The 17,788-nt window shown below is 44.3% G+C and overlaps 1 protein-coding gene and 1 pseudogene across 1 annotated transcript in view; one reads left to right on the forward strand and one right to left on the reverse strand.

The window, feature by feature from the left end:
• Positions 1–17,788, reverse strand: part of Mondo (MLX interacting protein mondo) — a 103,877-nt gene that overhangs the window by 34,848 nt on the left and 51,241 nt on the right. Inside the window, exons 11-17 of the mRNA XM_050169546.3 lie at positions 15,673–15,845; positions 13,405–13,504; positions 9,538–9,584; positions 5,802–5,930; positions 4,026–4,113; positions 2,999–3,098; positions 2,499–2,622 (exon numbers count right to left, since the gene is read on the reverse strand). Of these exons, the coding sequence (XP_050025503.1) occupies positions 2,499–2,622; positions 2,999–3,098; positions 4,026–4,113; positions 5,802–5,930; positions 9,538–9,584; positions 13,405–13,504; positions 15,673–15,845 (761 nt within the window). The remainder of the gene's footprint in view (positions 1–2,498; positions 2,623–2,998; positions 3,099–4,025; positions 4,114–5,801; positions 5,931–9,537; positions 9,585–13,404; positions 13,505–15,672; positions 15,846–17,788) is intronic.
• Positions 6,880–8,660, forward strand: LOC140216265 (uncharacterized; annotated as a pseudogene).

Here is a 17,788-nt window from a genome sequence, read left to right on the forward strand (position 1 = left end):
GCCCGACTTAATGTTCATGATAACTCCTTGGTCGAGTTGTTGCACAACTTCAATGCAGTTTGGTGGCAAGCATAGCTTGATGTTCTTGAGCACAGTGACAGTGTGGTGGGCTGCACAGTTGTCCAGTATGAGGCATATCTTCTGGTTCTGCTCGCCCAGCCGCTCTTCCCACTCCTGCAGCCATTGTGCAAAAATTTCGCTCGTCATCCAAGCCTTATAGTTGGACACATAACTTACTTGCAGCTTTCGTTTGCCTTTAAAGCATCATGGTGACGCACTTTTGCCGACCACGAGGGCAGACACCTTTTCTGATCCACCCATGTTAGCACAAAGCAACATGGACACGCGGACCTTGCTCTGCTTACCGCCCTGGCAGCGTTCACCTTTGAGGGCCAAGGTTTTTTGCGGCAGCATCTGGTACAACAGGGCAATCTCATTCGCGTTGAACAAATCCTGGGCACTGTATTTTTCAGGCAGCTGTCCAATGTTTGTCTGCACCCATGCCACTGCAGCTACGCGGTCGACAGAATGCGCTTCCCCGTTGACAGCCCTGCCGACGATATTGTGGTGCTCCTTGAAACGCTGCAGCCTCCTGACACTCGCCACAAAATCATCGTGCCCCATGATGCACGCAAAGTCCGTCGCTTTGCGCTGCAACAGTGCCCCACTCACAGGAGTGCGCCACTTGCTTTTGCGTGCAAAAACCACTTGAAGGCCGCCTTCTCTACAGCTTCGAAAGCGGGGGCTCGCAGCTTCTTTCTGTCGCCTTCCATGCCATGTGCAACAGCACTGGTGACAGCTTCTTTGCTGCTCAAAATCGTCGACAGCGTGCTCAACGCTATGCCGAAATCTTCGGCCACTTTTTTTCTTCTTCACGCCGGACTCAACGGCTTTTAGCATAGCCACCTTCTGTTTGATTGATATAGTTTTGCGCTTCCGTTTGCCGTAGCCGTCGTCCATCTCCTTTCTGGCGGCAGGAACTTACACGAACGAACCGATAGAAACACCAATATCCTTAATGCGCATGAAGACGACATGCAACAACAGAACCGCAGTCGGTGCCGCCCCATGCATGCAGCGGAAGAGCGGGCGGGTCCACCAGTTCCACGGGAAAAGGGAGGCCGGGAGATGTGCACGTTGTGCGCTATAAGACATTGACCTGACGGGTACTAAAATGGTCAGTAAATGCTCATTGTGGAAAAAAAATTGGCGAAGATTATGTTACTTCCTAATGCGAAATTTGAGCGCAGCTCTTGAGCTGTTCCGGCTTTTCGATATATTGAGGCAAAGAATTCGTGCAAGACATGTATGTACAGTTACAGACAACTTTTTATTCTTCACACATATTCCTTCTTCAAGAAACGCTCCATTCCCAGTTCATGAAGGAAGCTTTGTGGTAGGAGAAATAGATGGACATATGCTTGACTTGCTGCACCAAAGCCTGGTTCGGCGAAACGCACCTCTGGATTCTGGTGGCCACGGTGCTGGGCCTCTGCTTGGGCAGCTCGTTTAGCAGCAGCGGCAGACGAAGGACTTCCATCGGTTGCCTCGTTCATGGCTCAAAGCACTGGCTGAGAATAAACTATTTATATAGGCAGACGGATTATATTATAATATAAACTGTGTGAGCCTCGGACAATCCGTCTCGTGCGGAACATTTCGCACCAGCCGCCGCAAACCGAGCTTAGCTCGGCGCAATTGCCTCACTTATTTGCCTCACTTATCGGGAGGTTGCGGGAGGCAGCGCGTAGGCGCATAGGAACGTTGCACAGCGAAGAGATGGCAGCAACTGACTGACGCCGCTGGTGCTGCTAGCGAAACAACTGAAGGTGGCTCTGCGTTTCGGCTTGGGAAGTGTGCACCGTGAACTGCTGATACTGAGCCGGCGCTTCGGAAACCTGAGAACACCGCGCGCTCTCACGTGGTCGCTGCCACGGGGGAGGGGGGGGGGGGGGTACAGGCAGTGGCGAACAGCGGCAGCTATGCGTTTCGGCTTGGGCAGCAGCACATTCTCGAGATCAGCTGCCACCGAGCCGGCGCTCTGATTACTGCCGCACAGGAGTGTTATTGGAGGAGGAGCAAAGAGAGCAAAGCTCGCGCCGTGCATGAGAGATGGTGCCCGGAATGCGTGCAGCTTGAGCAGCGCACTGGCTCCGGCTACGGAGCTGGTTACGGCGAGGGTCGATGGCGCCGCGAAACGGGTGCCAAAGAACTGCGCTCTAAAAAAGGATCATTATATCCATTGCGAGGAAATTTTAGCTTCAATAAAACGAGGTTTTCAATACATGGGAATCTATTGGAATTTCAAGGGGAATCATGATCGCTTTGTTATATCCATTAGTTCGTTATATCCCGTTTTGTTATAACGAGGTTTTACTGTGTGCTACCCCACTCACTCCACCCCACCTTTTCTCAACCAATCGTGATTTCTTTCTGGTACAATGGAAGAGAAACTCAAAGCATGCAAGACCTATTATGCATTTCTACCCAAAGGATACGATCCAAAACTTCCAATTCTGAAGCGTTCTGGTCCGCACATATTCTTCAAAGCTCTCCTTGAGATGATTCGTCCTTTGACATGGCAATGGAACACCCGTTGCAGGAAGCTGGTTCTGGTACAAGCTGCCATGTGATGAAAAATTTAGCAATAACAAAATTAGCCTCTCTATGTGTGAGAAAGCGAGATGAAACAAATTTTAAGGGTGTGATTAATGCAAAGCTCTCAAGATCTAGGCACAGTAAAGCTATGCACACAAGTGCACAGCTATAAATTTAGTGTCTTTTGTCGGCAATAAAGGATCCTGTTTTGTAAACACACTAGGAATGATAGCACACAAACGTCAGTGGAAATAGCTTGTAAGCAAAAGGTGGAATTTCGAGAAAATAATATTTGCATTTTATTTTGTGCAAATAGGCAATTCACACCTGATCCCTCCTGCAAGTGAGAAAGTAGCGATGATACAATAGAGCAGGAAAATAAATGAAGTCAAGCACTTACCTGATTGCCTGGTTGTAGGATTCTATCTGCTTCTTTAACCTGTCTGCTTCTTCCTGCTGCTGCTGACGCTCATTTTTTAGTGTTCGGATGTACTCCCCAGCTGTGTAAAATGCACAGAGCAACATTTCCTTTGTGTACTTAGAATTTGAACAGCGATATAAAGAAATTTACAGCAATAACTGTGTCCAATTAGTATACAGAAGAGTCGAGACAATGTGATAATTCCTTTGACCAAGATTTATAAACATATTGTGCTAACTAACAAATCTTTCATTAGCTAAGGTCACTGCTCAGGCACTCTGTTTCCTTGCAGATTTTCTAATTGAATGGATTATTGATATAGTCTAACATCTCAAAGCAACATATATGATATATATATATACACCATAGTGACTGGTTCCGAATTAATTTTTGACCGCATGGAGTTCTTTAACATGCACTCAAGACTCAATTCACAAGCAACATTTGCACTCCAGCCCTCCAGCCCGATTCCGATTCCCATGAGTCAAACCTATGACATTAAGCTCATCAGAACATAGCCACTGAGCGAACACAATTGCTTTGCTAGGAAAACCCAAAACTAGCAAGATTCAATACACTCATTCTCAAAATCAGCAATGTGGTAGTACATTGGTGAAGCACCAGTGTACTACCATATTGTCCTGCTGTGTTCGATGGCTCTGCAGGAAAATGACGTATAAAATGCCAGTGCAGCTTGCTACAAGTTTGGGAACACTTACCTTGACAATGGTGAAATTAGCAGGAATCCTACCAACTAGACATGTCTTGAGCACTGATTATATTCAATTTTGCAACTGTAACATCTGCACTGCAGTTGACAGATTCAAGAGTTATTTAGAGAAGTTTTGTAAATTAGAGAGCTTGTTGGTGATTACAACACAATTTCTGATGTTGGCCAATAGTATGAATTTGTCCAATAAGGTGGATTTTAATCTCAAATACCATTTTTTATTAATCAAAAGCATCACCACTGAAACACCTGATAAAGCAATCCAACTGTAGTTACCTTGTTGCAGCATCTGTGCTTTGCTGACCTTTGAGTCCGGGTTCTGGCTCAGAGATGGCAGCAGATGACGCAGGGATTCAAATCCATTCTGGAATGAGCATTGTTTGCATAACATTCATGTGACAAACCACGAATGCACCAATATGACGGGAGCTGCCAGTTATCCCATTTGCACGACACAAAAACAGATAAAACATTTTTTTGCATGCCAAAAGTGTTCCTGCGTTTGCTCAAAATAACATCACTACCTCAAGTGGCTGAGTGCATACTTACAAAGAATTCATCTATGCTTTGAAGCTGCCACTCTCCCTCCTTCCACTCCCACATTTCATGTGCCACCTGCAGCTTCTACTACACAGATAATAGCAGCTACAAGGCTCCTTCAGTGCATCTGCTTCTTTCCCTTCACAAGCAAGGCAGAATACACTAGAACCTTGACATAATATGTAGGGTTCCTAACTAGAACGGCAGTAGAAATGACAATCTCAATGAGACGGGTGTCGTCTTGTCTTGTCTTGCGTCCCAGACAGTGGCGCATACCCACTATGGGGGATTGGCCAAGAAGCAGGCGGTTTTTCGTATACTTAGAAGTAAAGCCAAACTAGATTTAAATTGTGGAGCGCGAGACTAGAACTGTAATTAGACGTGTGATGAAAATATTGATGAAAATAAATGAAATAATAAAAAATGTTGATAATTTTAGAAAGTCAGCCAGGTACTCTTTTTGTATCTCTAATAAAATTGTAAATTGCAAGAAAAGCATCCCTGTGGCTGGATCCCAGTGAGGTCGTACCAAAAGAAAGAATGGTTGGTGAGGTTAGCGATAGCCCAAGTTTGGTGAATGAGTGTACTAATAATTTTCTTTGTCTTATAAAGCGGTGGCAGGAGAGAAAATAATGTTCGATAGTTTCAGGTGCACTGCAAAAAGAACACAGAGGGGACATAGCGAGACCAGACCTGTGTAAGTAAAAATTTAGAGGAGGTATACGGCATCGCAATTTTGTAAAAGAAACTTCCAATTGTCTTGAAGAACACCAATTATTATTCTATGGGAAGCCAAGATGGTGGAAATCAGAAGACGGTGTTAGTATGGATGTTGCAGAGTTTTGAGATATAGCGAAATTTCTGTACCTAGCCGCGGTGACATAAGCTGATGTCGGCAAAACAGATATGATCGGGCCGTTGATGGATGCTCGTGTGAGTGAATCGGCCATTCCATTCAAGTGTAACCCATGATGTCCCGGTACCCAAAGCAAACATACTTTCCGTAAGTACGGAGGTACCATCGAACGAAAGGTCCGCCATTTTATTCCAACTTCTTCATTCTCACTTCTCCCTTAGCCCATTTCTTCGTCTTCTTTCATGCATCCAGCGAAGACCGCTTCATAATAAAGCCAGTAAAATCGACACGTTACTTCAGTATATCGAAATTTTGCTGCACTGAAGGTTGACCTCGAATGCAAAGAAGTACAGTCATCAACCAATTTTTTTTATGCGAAAGAGATCATAAAAGATTTGAGAGTTGGCAACTAAAGTCATGATTTGGTATTGTGTCGAAATAACTTTTCACAGAGGCCATGTGGCCCTCAGGAAGAAAAAAATTTTAACACTGTGGTGGTGCCTGCAAAACTTTGTTGTGTGAAATTGGGAAGAAAGAAAGAAGACAGGTTGCATTTCACCTCGAGAGCTCAGTTCTAAATCGACATTTTACTCTGTGCAAGTAAGCCAAGTCACACATAATCCAGGGTGATGGATTCCAGATTTTGTAAGTCTTACCTTGATGTTGAACCGCCGTTTTTGCTCTGCATTGATGTGGCACACCCTCCGGTGCTCTTTGTACTGAAAGCGCTCCTCATCTGACTTGGGCCTAAATGGCTTCACTGGACTTGCAGAAACTGAGGCTGCCTGTGAGCAAAGGTAAAATTAAGTTTAAGAAGCCTTTTCTTTTTATGCTACCAAACTTGCTGCATTAAGAGTTCTATGCTGCCCTATGATCCTTGTACTTTTCCAACATTTTCTAAGGACCAATTTTGTTAAGGGGGGACGTGGCCTTTGAAAACCGAAAAATCATGAAGAAGTTGATTTTTGGAAAAGCACATATTCGGGCAGTATGTCTTATAAACTGCCATTTCTGTAAATATTAAAGTCTAATTCATCGCGAAACTATTTCGAATAAAGTTTATAACGAGCTGCGGCAGCCCTTGAGAGGTGAGCGAGCGATCAAAATACCCCTACTTGACGCAAACACCATTTCTCCACCGCTCCCCCGAGCGCCACCATTTTGGTGTTGTTTTGTTTGTGCATTCTTTTGCTTTTTTGCTTTTGCTTGAGAGCTTTCAAGTTTCCGCAGCTGAGACGCGAAGCTGAGATTGGGCGAAGCGCGCGCTCCTCAAGGTCGCGGGGGAGCCCGCGACTCCCTGCGTGCAATGACGTAGTGGTCTCCTGCATAATGTGTCCGGCCGTCATCTGCTTCAGCTCCTCCATCACCGGCGCCCTTTGTGTGTTCCGCTTGGCATTGTCTATCTTTGCAGCCATTCGCATATTCTCTAAGTTTCTACCGTCTTTAGACGACGATTTTCAACCGTCTTTACGAGACCGTGGTTGCGTTTAGCCTGCCGATTGTTCTGCGGTCGGCCACAATGTGCCCAAAGAAACTCAAGACACTACACACGTTCAGTGCAAGGAAGCGTTCTATGAAGCTCGCCCGCATGGCGAAGCTCGCCTCTCGCCCGCACGCCGACAATGATTGCGCCGATAGTTCCTGTGGGGCAGCTTCTGCTTCATCTACGCAAGAGCATGGTTGCGTTGACGCTTCTAGCAACGTGATCTTGCTCCACCGGCGCAAGAATTTGTCATGACGAGCACGCCTGATGTCTCGTGCTCATCAACAGCGGCTTCCACATCCTCTCTTTCATCTGCCTCGGATAATGCTATCGCATTGTCCACTGTGCACTTGAAAACACGTTTCCTGACGTGTGAGGAGAAAGAGGCAGCGGATAAAAAATGCGCTGCGGTGCAATGAGGACTTGACGCTATGTCAACGACAGAGCGAGAATTTCAAGCAATGAAGCGCGATCCTGAAGCTGTCACCGCTACAAGTGAAGGCGAAAAATTTCTCCTTGTGCAAATGAATGCCCTAGGCAACCTGCTATCTGGGACCCCATGCCAGCGGTGCTTCGTGACTGGGATGAAGGTTCAAGGAGGCACCCAACTCGGACTTGCAACAAAGCTTAAGCTGCTATGTTTACATTGTGGAATAGTTGCAAGCTCGTGAAGTTCTGCTCGTCAGGATGACTCTATGGCCTTTAACGTGAATATAAGAGCCATTGTGGCAACAAAACAGATAGGAAAGGGAAAAACAGCCCTCAATGACTTTTGGGCAGCGATGAACGTGTCCCATCGTGGCCTGCATCATAATACTTTTCAGAAGCAGTTGAAGAAATTCAGGGAACCACAGACACAGTGCGTAGACAAGTTCTATGCAAAATATGCTTCTGCTGTGACAACCACCTACAAGGAAATAGATCCATATTTCAGCAAAGATATCACAGTAAACTTTGATGGAACATGGCACAAGCGTGGCCACACGTCCCATATTGGAGTTGGTGCAATAATTGAACATCACAGGGCCTCATCATGGATGCAATTGTTTTATCGAACCAGTGCCTTGGTTGCCAAGTAGGACCAAAGCCTGGAGACCCAGGCTATGCAAGCTGGCAGAGGGATCATGTGTGCCAGAAAAACACTGACTCTAAGCCTGGGAGGATGGAGGTTGAGGCAGCTGTCATGCTTTTCTCACGTTTGGTGCCAAAGCACAACCTCCATTACACAACGCTTGTGTCTGACGGAGATAGTGCCACCTTGTCTGCCCGTGTGCAAGAAAATGTTTATGGACTGGTCCCCAATTTCGAAATAGAAATGCCTGAACCACGTTCGGAAGAGGATGGTGACAGCACTGTGCAACCTTGTCCAGAATAGTGACAAGGCTTTGGAGGGAAGGGCAGGCTGACAAAGGCCCTCATCGACAAGTTGACCGACTATTATGGCTGAGCCCTACGGAACAATTTCAACGATGTGGCTGCAATGCAGCGTGCAGTGATGGCACCGTACCACCATGTGACATCAACGGACAAGGATCCTCACCACGACTTGTGCCCTGAGGGTGCAGACTTGTGGTGTTGTCATAACGCCAGCAAGAGTGATGGTGTGCCACCTCCGAAGCATCAGTACAATCTTCCAGGCTATGTTGCAGAAGCACTGCTACCTGTTTATGAGCGCCTCTCACAGGCTTCTCTTCTGCAACGCTGCCTGGGAGATAAGACGCAGAATGCATCAGACTCATTTCACTCCGTGCTGTGGTCCCTGATGCCCAAAGAGCAGCATGCATCACTGATTGCTGTGGAGACAACACTGCATGAGGCAGTCTTAAGATATAATGCTAGCTGCCACAGGGCCACCCAAGAGCTATGTTCATCAGTGGGGCTAACATCTGGCCACCTGGCCATACAACGGGCAGCCGAGAAAGATTCTCTGCGCTTGAAAAAGGCCAAGAAACGATCGCAAGAGAAGGTGGAAAGGCGGCAAAAGAAGAGAGTGTTTAAGGACATCTCCAGTTACGCTGCAGGGTCATTTTAGACTAATATATGTGCTCAAAACTTTCAAAGCTCATTTTCTCAAAATGACTTTTTGGCTGGTGAGGCAGCTTGTTCCAGCCATTTCTCTGTAACTGCTCATCAGATTTCCAAGAGTTTTTTTATTGTGTATCTGAATATATTTCTGAGGGCAAGACAAGCCCTTTTTTTGTATATTGTGTCTGTGATTTGTAATATTTAATCAAAATTTGATTGATAAAATCTTGATCATCAACACTAAATTCGGTGGTCTGTTAAAATTTTTCAGCAAGGAAATTTTAAAAAAGGGCTCTGTCTTGCCCTGAGGTATCCATCTGAGAATCATCATAGTGAATTTCACAGTTGCAGCACCTTTTGGAAATTCTCCAGGTCTGGAATGGAATGAGAAAACCATGTGCATCATTCTGACATATTGCTGGAACTTGAGAACCAGTGAACATAACATAACATAGCTACGAGTCTATCCTGAAAATTTGATTAAGATATCTCAATAAACAAAGAAGTTGGTATCCGAGGGTGGCCTCCCCCCTTAAGGCTGGCGGGTACTGACATTGTGAAATACTGGGCTGTTTCTGCAAAGAGTTCTCAATGCTGTGCACAAGCCAACACACTTGGACAATGCAGAATGTCGCTACAAAGCTATTTTAAGAATTTTACGATGGTCACAACAAAGTGAGCTGGACAGCGTGAAGCCTTTGTGTCAAGAGCTGAAGGTGGAAGCAACATGTGCTACCATGACATTATATTAATAGCACTTTTCAACTTAATTGCAATGAACCTTTAATTAAACTAAGTACACCTGGAGTTCAATCTAAGTGCTTAAGATTTCATCAGAATTGGCACTAAAGCCTTTTAGTGATTCCATTTTAGTAAATACTCACAGGGACATCTGCAGTCTTGGCTTGTGACACAACTGCTGCTGAAACAGCTGGAATGACAAGAGATGATTTTCATTAGACACGAGTAAGTTAAAAAAAATTAACAAAGGTAATTACATTATAAACATTCATACAAAAATGAAGAACAGAATGGACCAATGACTTATTCCTTACTGTTTCCTTTCTCAACCGGCCAAACTGCTATTATTATAAGCACATAATCAAGTCCTGATATTTGATCACTACCAAGTGACAAACCTTTTTCTTTTTTCTTTACATGCAATTGCTAGGTTTATGTAACCTGATTTTATTTTACATAATATGGAAAAACAAGGTATGCTTTATGCACACATCTGTTTGCGTATTAAATGCTAGTTTTGTACTAGATCACATTTTATTCTATTAAGAAAAATGCTTAAACAGAGCTTCACAGTTTGTGTAAGTTTGAATTGGCACAGTAAAAAATAGGGGTGTGCAAATATTTGAAGAAAAATTTAAATGTTATTGAATATTATATATTTGTTATTCATATGCCATTAAAAAATAGGTATTCGAAAATGTTCGAATATTCAGTTGGATACGAATATTCAGATCAAATCGAATACATTGCTGGCTATGCAGGAGAAAACATGGTGCTTAGCATTTGTTTCTATCTCATCTAACACAAATTTGGAAGACACCTAAGCTTCGCCTTTAAGAGTGGAATGTCATACCACTCACAGATTGACTGCCTCTCACGCTTCCTGGCAAGTGTAGCTTATGTAACCGTAATGTTTCTGCAAGTAACATTTACGGGGTAACATTAGCCTGTGCTTATGTATACTCACTCTCAGTACATGAAACTACTAGTGTGCTACAAGAAATGTGTGACATGTAGGAAAGCAAAAGTCTTTACTCTTACTTCAGTTTCCCACAAGGCACAACAGACCTGTGTTGTGCATAGCTTATTAATAGTAGAGGTGTGTGAATACCAAATAGAATACTGAATCAAATCAAGAAAAGAAAACCGAATATCAAATACAGTCTGCGCTCATTACAAAGGAACGGGTACAATAGACCTTCATATATAACAGATCATATTTTAACTTTAGTTTGCGCTACCTATTTTATTAATAAAACAAAGTTTGCTTTTAACGAACCATGCTACAACGGACTATCGGCTACAGCAGATGAAATTAACAGCAATTTTTTTGAAAATTGCGCATACAAAATGGACTTTTGCCATATGGGCTGACAACTGACTTGTGAGAGTCAGCCGACAATTGCGGCTCAATATCGCGCGTGCGAGAGAGGAATTCTGCAACCCCTTCTTTTGCACGTAAGGCACTGCAAGAAGGTGAAGATGAGGGGCGGGTTCTACTCCGGCGGCTGCACAAAGTGCGCGGCTGCGTGGGCGCCGTATCTTGAAAACCATCTGTCATGTGGACGAAGTGCGTGCCTGCACAGGCGCCATATCTTGAAAGCGATCTGCGATGCGGACAAAGTGCATGCCCGCGTGGGCGCCAATATTGAAAGCAATCTGTGACATGGACAAAGTGCGCCCAGTGCCGGTAGCTTCGCATGCACTATGCTTTTGACATTTAGTTCACGTTGAAGTGGGAGACAGCATGAAGGTCAATTCGCTCCCTTCCGCTACCGTGCTTATCTTGCTTAATTTGCTATCAAAATCAATGCTTTGCCTCTCGAGTGAAACTGGGACTTTCTTTTGCTTTTTACTTAGGACGCTTTGGACATTTGTCACTCATTCTTTGCGCTCATTCGTCACTCATAACATTGTAACACATCGCAACCATAGTTTTGGAAGTGAGGCTTTTCGGATATTACAGGCTTTGGATAAAACTGACATTTTTTGTCGGATTATCAGGGTCTGTTGTAATGAGAGTTGTCTGTATCAGAAAATCTAACAAAGTTTTATGCTTAAAAGTTTGTGTAAGGAAAACATGGTGCTGCACATAAGGACGTTACATAAGAGGAATGTTGCAAGTTATCAGTAATTGAGGTACGTAGGAATCGAGATACAGTAGACTCGCGATAATTCAAACTCTGATAATTCGTACTTTCGGTTAATTCAAACAAAAATCAAATTTTTGGTTGGTTCGCCATGTTTTCAATGTATTTTAAGGCCGCTTAATTCAAACACCGCAATTCGGTTAATTCGTACTTTTTGCTTGTCCATACCGGAAAATTATCGGCTATCGTTGCCACCACTGGTGAAAAATCTGACTTCTTATATCACCACAACAGCGGAAAATGTTAAAATAAGCGCACTATGGCCTAAAAAAATAAAAGAAAGCGAACAAGAGCCTAACAAACAAACGTTCGAAACAAAAGCCTCCCGAAGGGCACATTGTTGCTCAACTTTCCGTGGCTTGCTAGCATGCTTGCTAGCCAGTTCAAAGCAGGAAGTTCGAAATTAAAACACATAACCCTCAAAACTTGTGGAAATGACGACTGTCCACCTGCGTTTGTCAAAACGCTCAAAACTGACGTAAAACCTGACGTAAAAACAAAGAGCACGAGAAAAGGAAAAAAAAAAGAAAGGTGCGAAAGTGACGCGAGTAGTATCGGCCGATTCCGAATCACGTGATCGCTCGCGCTTTTCTTTCCCTGGTCGGTCGCCCGCGTTGGTAGCATCATGTCTCCGCGGGGGAAGTGAAGTGAAGTGAAGCAAGGCTAGTGCTTTCTGCACTCCAAGCGCACAACATAGCTGCTGACCTCAGTGAATTTGCGGCTGCTGATGATAACCTCTGCGTGTGCAGGGAAGACACCCTGGACGACTTGGTGGCTGAGGTGCTGCCAGCACAGTACAGCAGCGAAAGTGAAGAGGAATCAGAAGAGCAATCCTCTGTGACAGCAGCACAGGCCTTCCACTACCTTGCCGAGGTCCGCAAATTTCTGACTGTAGAAGAAAATTCTCAAGAACAACTGGCTGCTCTTAATGGAATAGAGAACTTTGTTCTTAATGCACATGTAAAGAAAAAACAATCAACAATTCATGATTTCTTCAAATGGTCTAGTCAGCCATAGATTTCCATTAAACTTGTTCTGGATCCTTCACCTCTGCTCTGTTTTTACTGTGTAATTAAAGAGTGAAATGTTTAAAATATGATTTAAGTGGATAATTAATTGTAATGTGCGCTGTAATCTTGCTCAGAGTTATATATGCGAGAACTTCCGATAATTCAAATTTCCTGATAATTCAAACAAAATCCTGGGGTCCCTTCGAGTTTGAATTAACGAGAGTCTACTGTATATAGTATGGTCTATTCTTATTTAAGGGAACACCACATTAGTATGCCAGCACTGATACCTAGTTCACATACAACGTCCTGGAAAATATTTTTTTTATTGACAGACTGCCTGTTGGATAGAATCAGCTGCCTTTTTCTTCTCTGAAACTGAAGAAATAGTGAAGTTACGTTTTCCTGAATACCAATAAAGTTTTCAGTGCACTAGTCAGTCATACTGTACATAATCACAATCTTCTATTGTTTAGAAAGTTTTGTTTTACAGTTTTATCCCACTAAACAGAAGGGTTTCCAATCTTTATGGCCAGTGGTTTCTTTGGGTTATTTTCAGCTTCTTAAGGCCAATCTGCATGACAGACAAAAGCGAGAATCGCACATTATGCAATTTGGCAGTGCTCCGAGCAATCGTCAGCGCAGCACCAACTGAATGTGATCAGCTCCGACAGTAAAGAATGGTCACATTTTCACTCCCGGCTTCAGCGTCGTTTGTTGCTTGTCATAGGTTCTCAACCCATGGCAAGTTCATGTGATGCCCCCGTCTTCCCGAATTGAAATGTTTACAAGGTTACACCTTTAGCACAGTACTTTCCATGACATCTGCAGGGCATTCTTGTTTACTCACTTGGATTGAGCTGTTTCGGGGGAATTATGGGCATGGATGATGGCATAATGGATGCTGAGCCAACAATCAGGTTGCGTTGCAGGTTGTTTGTACTTGAGATCTGGAAAAAAAAAATAAGAGGGAGATGGTAAGACATGACTATCGAAATGTTGCAGCTTACAGTTTCAGCAGAGATTCACAGGCCTTCAACTGCATATTGTAAGCAAAACCAAGCCACCTGACATAAGGTAACAACAATTAGTATAAATACTGTACGCCTTTGGCTGCTCATAATAGGTCACTCCAAAGCTAGATAATTTTGTGCTGCCTGCATCAAAGGAGCATGTCTCCTTGAGTGTGGTCTCCTACAAACATAGCATACTCAGTGCCTTTTGATAATACAGACACTGCTGCACTTTCAGCCACCTCTGGCCTTCTAACACCAGCCCTGTTGCTAAGTGCAGCAAGAAAAGATGACTGCATTTAGAAAAGGTGGCTTTGTTTACTATACTCAGCTGCTATTTGTTACTATTCCCACAATTCAGTGGGAATAGTAACAAAAATTAGCATATGCCGAATGCTCACTACCTACACAATGCCCACACAAATTCTAAGTAAAGTATTCAATAAATTTCAAGCTCCCATGCTATATGACATCCAAAATTTCTGCATCCAGTAGTATTAAAAAATTTTCAGAACTGTTTAGATCATTTCCATGCACTGCATAAAGAGAATGCTGCTCAGCCACTAATGCACTAATGCACTCACATACACTCACACTGACTCACCTAGTTACAGTGGTGTATTATGTTCAACAACTAAATGCAGCTGGTGCGAAATGCTGCTTAAATTCTGGTCAAAATTTTCTTCATATTTGCTTTTTCTGCCCATCAGAAAACTCAGCTTGCATGCACCCTTAGCTCTTGCAGTCTTTTAGAGATTTGTATCTATATATTTTTTCACTACATCAGATATCTGACAAAACTTGAAAGTCTGCTGCACCCCAGCATAGGGTTGCTTTTCAAAGCTTATTAATGTGGTAATTTTAGACACAAATCAGTTATTAGCCTGTAAACACATTGTTATTTTCTAGATTAGCCTGCTCAGCTTATCGAGCAATGGCTATAAGCCATTGGGTGTGCCCAAATTTAGCCCCTAGAGTCAGCATCACAGCAATTGACAGATGTGTGTGTTCATGACACACATGGGATGCTGTCAAGCACAAAAATAAACAATGCTGCTGTTTAACCTTGTAGGATAGACCCGGGTCAGAACTTTGGCTTGCTGGCTCCAGCCAGTCCGGTGCCCTCCTTGAGCCTCTTTCTTGGCTACAATCGATTGTCCTCTAGCGTGCCTCACAGCAGCAGTCCATACAGCCTTTAGGTGTCTACTGCTCAAAACATACTACAGTCGATTTCCGTTAATCGACCCTGATAGTAACGACAAAACTGGTCGACTTATTCGGCGGGTCGAATTAAACAAAATACAGAAAGAACGCCAAAACACGCCGTTGATTCACTTAACAGTATTTGCCGTTAAGTTAGCTTCGCAACAATACAGACGCGTTATGCGGTGAAGCATATCTGCGGAAAACGGTGCCACTTCCGGGACATAGCACGTGCTCTTTAATTTACGCACGCATATGCGGCGTCTCCAGTCACATAACTAGAAACGAGACACCTAATCAGTTTAATGGCAGGCTTTCAGAGTTTTAGATAAACACGAGCTCTTTTGCTGGCCTTAAACATCCCCTTTTGGAGTTTTTCCTCTTACCACTTTCCTTTGCGCTAACTTTCCCAAAACACAGATAGTTTTCCCCCACTTCTCGGTGCACGGTGCGTGCGCGCGCGTATAATTAAGGAACGCGCACTGGGCCTAGGTGTCTAGATGCTTGTACTGTGACCAGAGACTGCGCGTGCATGCGTGCATAATTAAGGGACGCGTACTGTCTCGTGACAGTGACCCCTTTCCATTCTAGGTAAGCTTCACCGCATAACACAACTGCATTGCGGCGAAGCTTACCAGTTAAGTACGAATTATTTGGCGAAGGATATTGAGATCGAAATGATGGAAGTTTGGGCCCATAGATGTGTACGTGCGCATGCCAGGACCTACAGTAGGGATCGAATTAACGGAAGTCTACTGTTTTCTACAGTACCTGCAACTACTCGCTTAGCTTCAAACAATGACTGCAGTAATGGTGCCAGCACTGTGCCTTGGTGACCAATTGCAGGACATAACCAAAGATGTGGTGAGTGTCACCAATCTAGAGCAATGTATGAGACTTGCCTGGGAGAGTGTGACTGGAGAGATGACAAAGGTCTGTGGCTGTGCAACTGTTGCAGGTAGCGATGGTGCCACAGAGTTAATGATGGTGACTGTGGAAGGATTGGGGGATCCCCCTGTGCTGTTTGCAGTAGGGCTCCCACCAGCTGCTTGAGCTTCCCATGAAAAGCCATTGCCTATGCAAGCACATAAAGACAGCAGTAAGCAATGCAAGCTGATTACTCTCAGTAGCTTCCTCCACTTTCTGTCTTGATAGTTCATCACTGATGCAGCAAAAATGCCAAGCTTAAAATTTGATTATGTACCACAGTGGTTTTCGAGCCCTCTCTTCAGCCGACAAAGTAATGAAGAACGACAGACAACCACAAGAGTTAGAATGAAACCCTAGTTCGAATAAGTTTTGCCGTCATTGTCCGTTTTCATTTTCTTTGAGGACTGCCGAGATATTCGGTGGTCAGACTTTAAATCTAGCAACTCTGCTCGCCCAACATGCCTGATGTCGTGGCTTCCTAACTGGTGTGCCATGTGTGTCAGCTAGAAAAATTCTATAAACCTTAAGAATGGGAAGAGCTGCTACTTTGTCAATGCTACTAAATGCAGCCAACACTGGTATCAGATGACAATAAAAGCTATTGTTACCTAGGGACTCAGCCCTGGTAACGTTCGATGCCAGTCATACAAATTATTTCCATGCTAGGTCACTCCTGGGCACCAATTCTTTTTAATAAAAATTTTGTCCAATGTCTAGGTCCAGATAGAAATTGTTACTTGGACATCTGTTGACAGCTACATGCAGCACAGGCTTGGCTGTTACACTTTATTCTGTTGTTCCAGTCCAGGTTTATAGGAGATAAGACGAAGGTACGGAAAAAGGAGTACACGAGCATGCACAGTTGTACCGCAAGAACACAAAAACAAGTAAGGCACAGACCATTCCATGCAGTGTCGCAAAGTTCTGCCTAGTTCAAGCACACGACTTTAGACTGTCACTTATTTTCATAGCAGTCAAAAGGCTGGGAGTGACACAATGGCTACTTTCAATTGGGAAAATGTCATAGATATTCAAAATTTCTTGAGTGCTGCACTCGACCTCAGAACTGAAATTGTGTGCTTTAATATACTCTTCTCGTTCTTACATATACGAGGATCTCAAATCCGGCAACATTGATGCCTTCAGGTAGCATGTGCAAGTTCATTGACCAGCTACCCTCACCCAGAAAGATTGCGTGCATACTCGTGATGCCTGTGGCAGAAAGGATGTTCCACATCCACTGCCAAGGTTTGTGAGTGGTGGCGCTGGCGAAGACTCCCAAGGTTAGTTGTACAGTCGACCCCGACTATATCGAACCCGTTTACATCGAATTATTCTATATATCGAGCAATTTCTGGACATGGTTTAGTTACAATGAGTATATATAGCAAAAATTATGCTTACATCGAACAAAAATGGCAGCAACTCCTGATATATCGAACGTCAAGCGGCAGAAAAGTGCCCCCAGAAGTAGGCTTTTCCTCGCGGTGGCGGGAAAACCCGGCGGCGCAGCTCCATCCAACCGCTCTCTCTACTGTAACAAGGCTGCCATGGCCTCCCTACTTCTCTACCGTGCCCTCGTCATGCAAGATGGTCAAAATGCGAGTTGTCTCACTGCTCTTTTGGTTCATTGTGCATGCGCCTTGCGGGCCTTTTCCCACAGTGTTGCCGTGATGAAGCGGCAGAATTTGACTTTTGACGTGAAGCTCGAAATCATAAATCGGGTCAAACGCGGTGAGAAGTCGGATGTCCCCGCAGTGTGCGAGATTTCGAGGAGCACTCTCAGCACGATCTTGAAGAATAAGGGGGAGATTAGGGCTAAAGCGGCCAAACTTGCGACGCGGTGCCCGTGGCGCCCTACGCGTATGCACGGCCGTGTGCGTGTGGTTCATCCAATATTGCTTCAGCCGTGCCGGCTTCCGTGTGCTCGGTGATGACTGTAAATTCTGATGAATGCGATGAAGTTGTTGCTGGTGTTGCCGAAGTTTGGAGCGAGCTGTCAGAATTTCCGGAAGCTGTTGCCGAATCAACGGTGGACGAGTTTGTGAGTGCAAATGATGGTGTCGCGACCACGGGAGAGCCCGAAAA

Source organism: Dermacentor andersoni, chromosome 3, assembly GCF_023375885.2.
Source record: "Dermacentor andersoni chromosome 3, qqDerAnde1_hic_scaffold, whole genome shotgun sequence".
Taxonomy (NCBI): Eukaryota; Metazoa; Arthropoda; class Arachnida; order Ixodida; family Ixodidae; genus Dermacentor; species Dermacentor andersoni.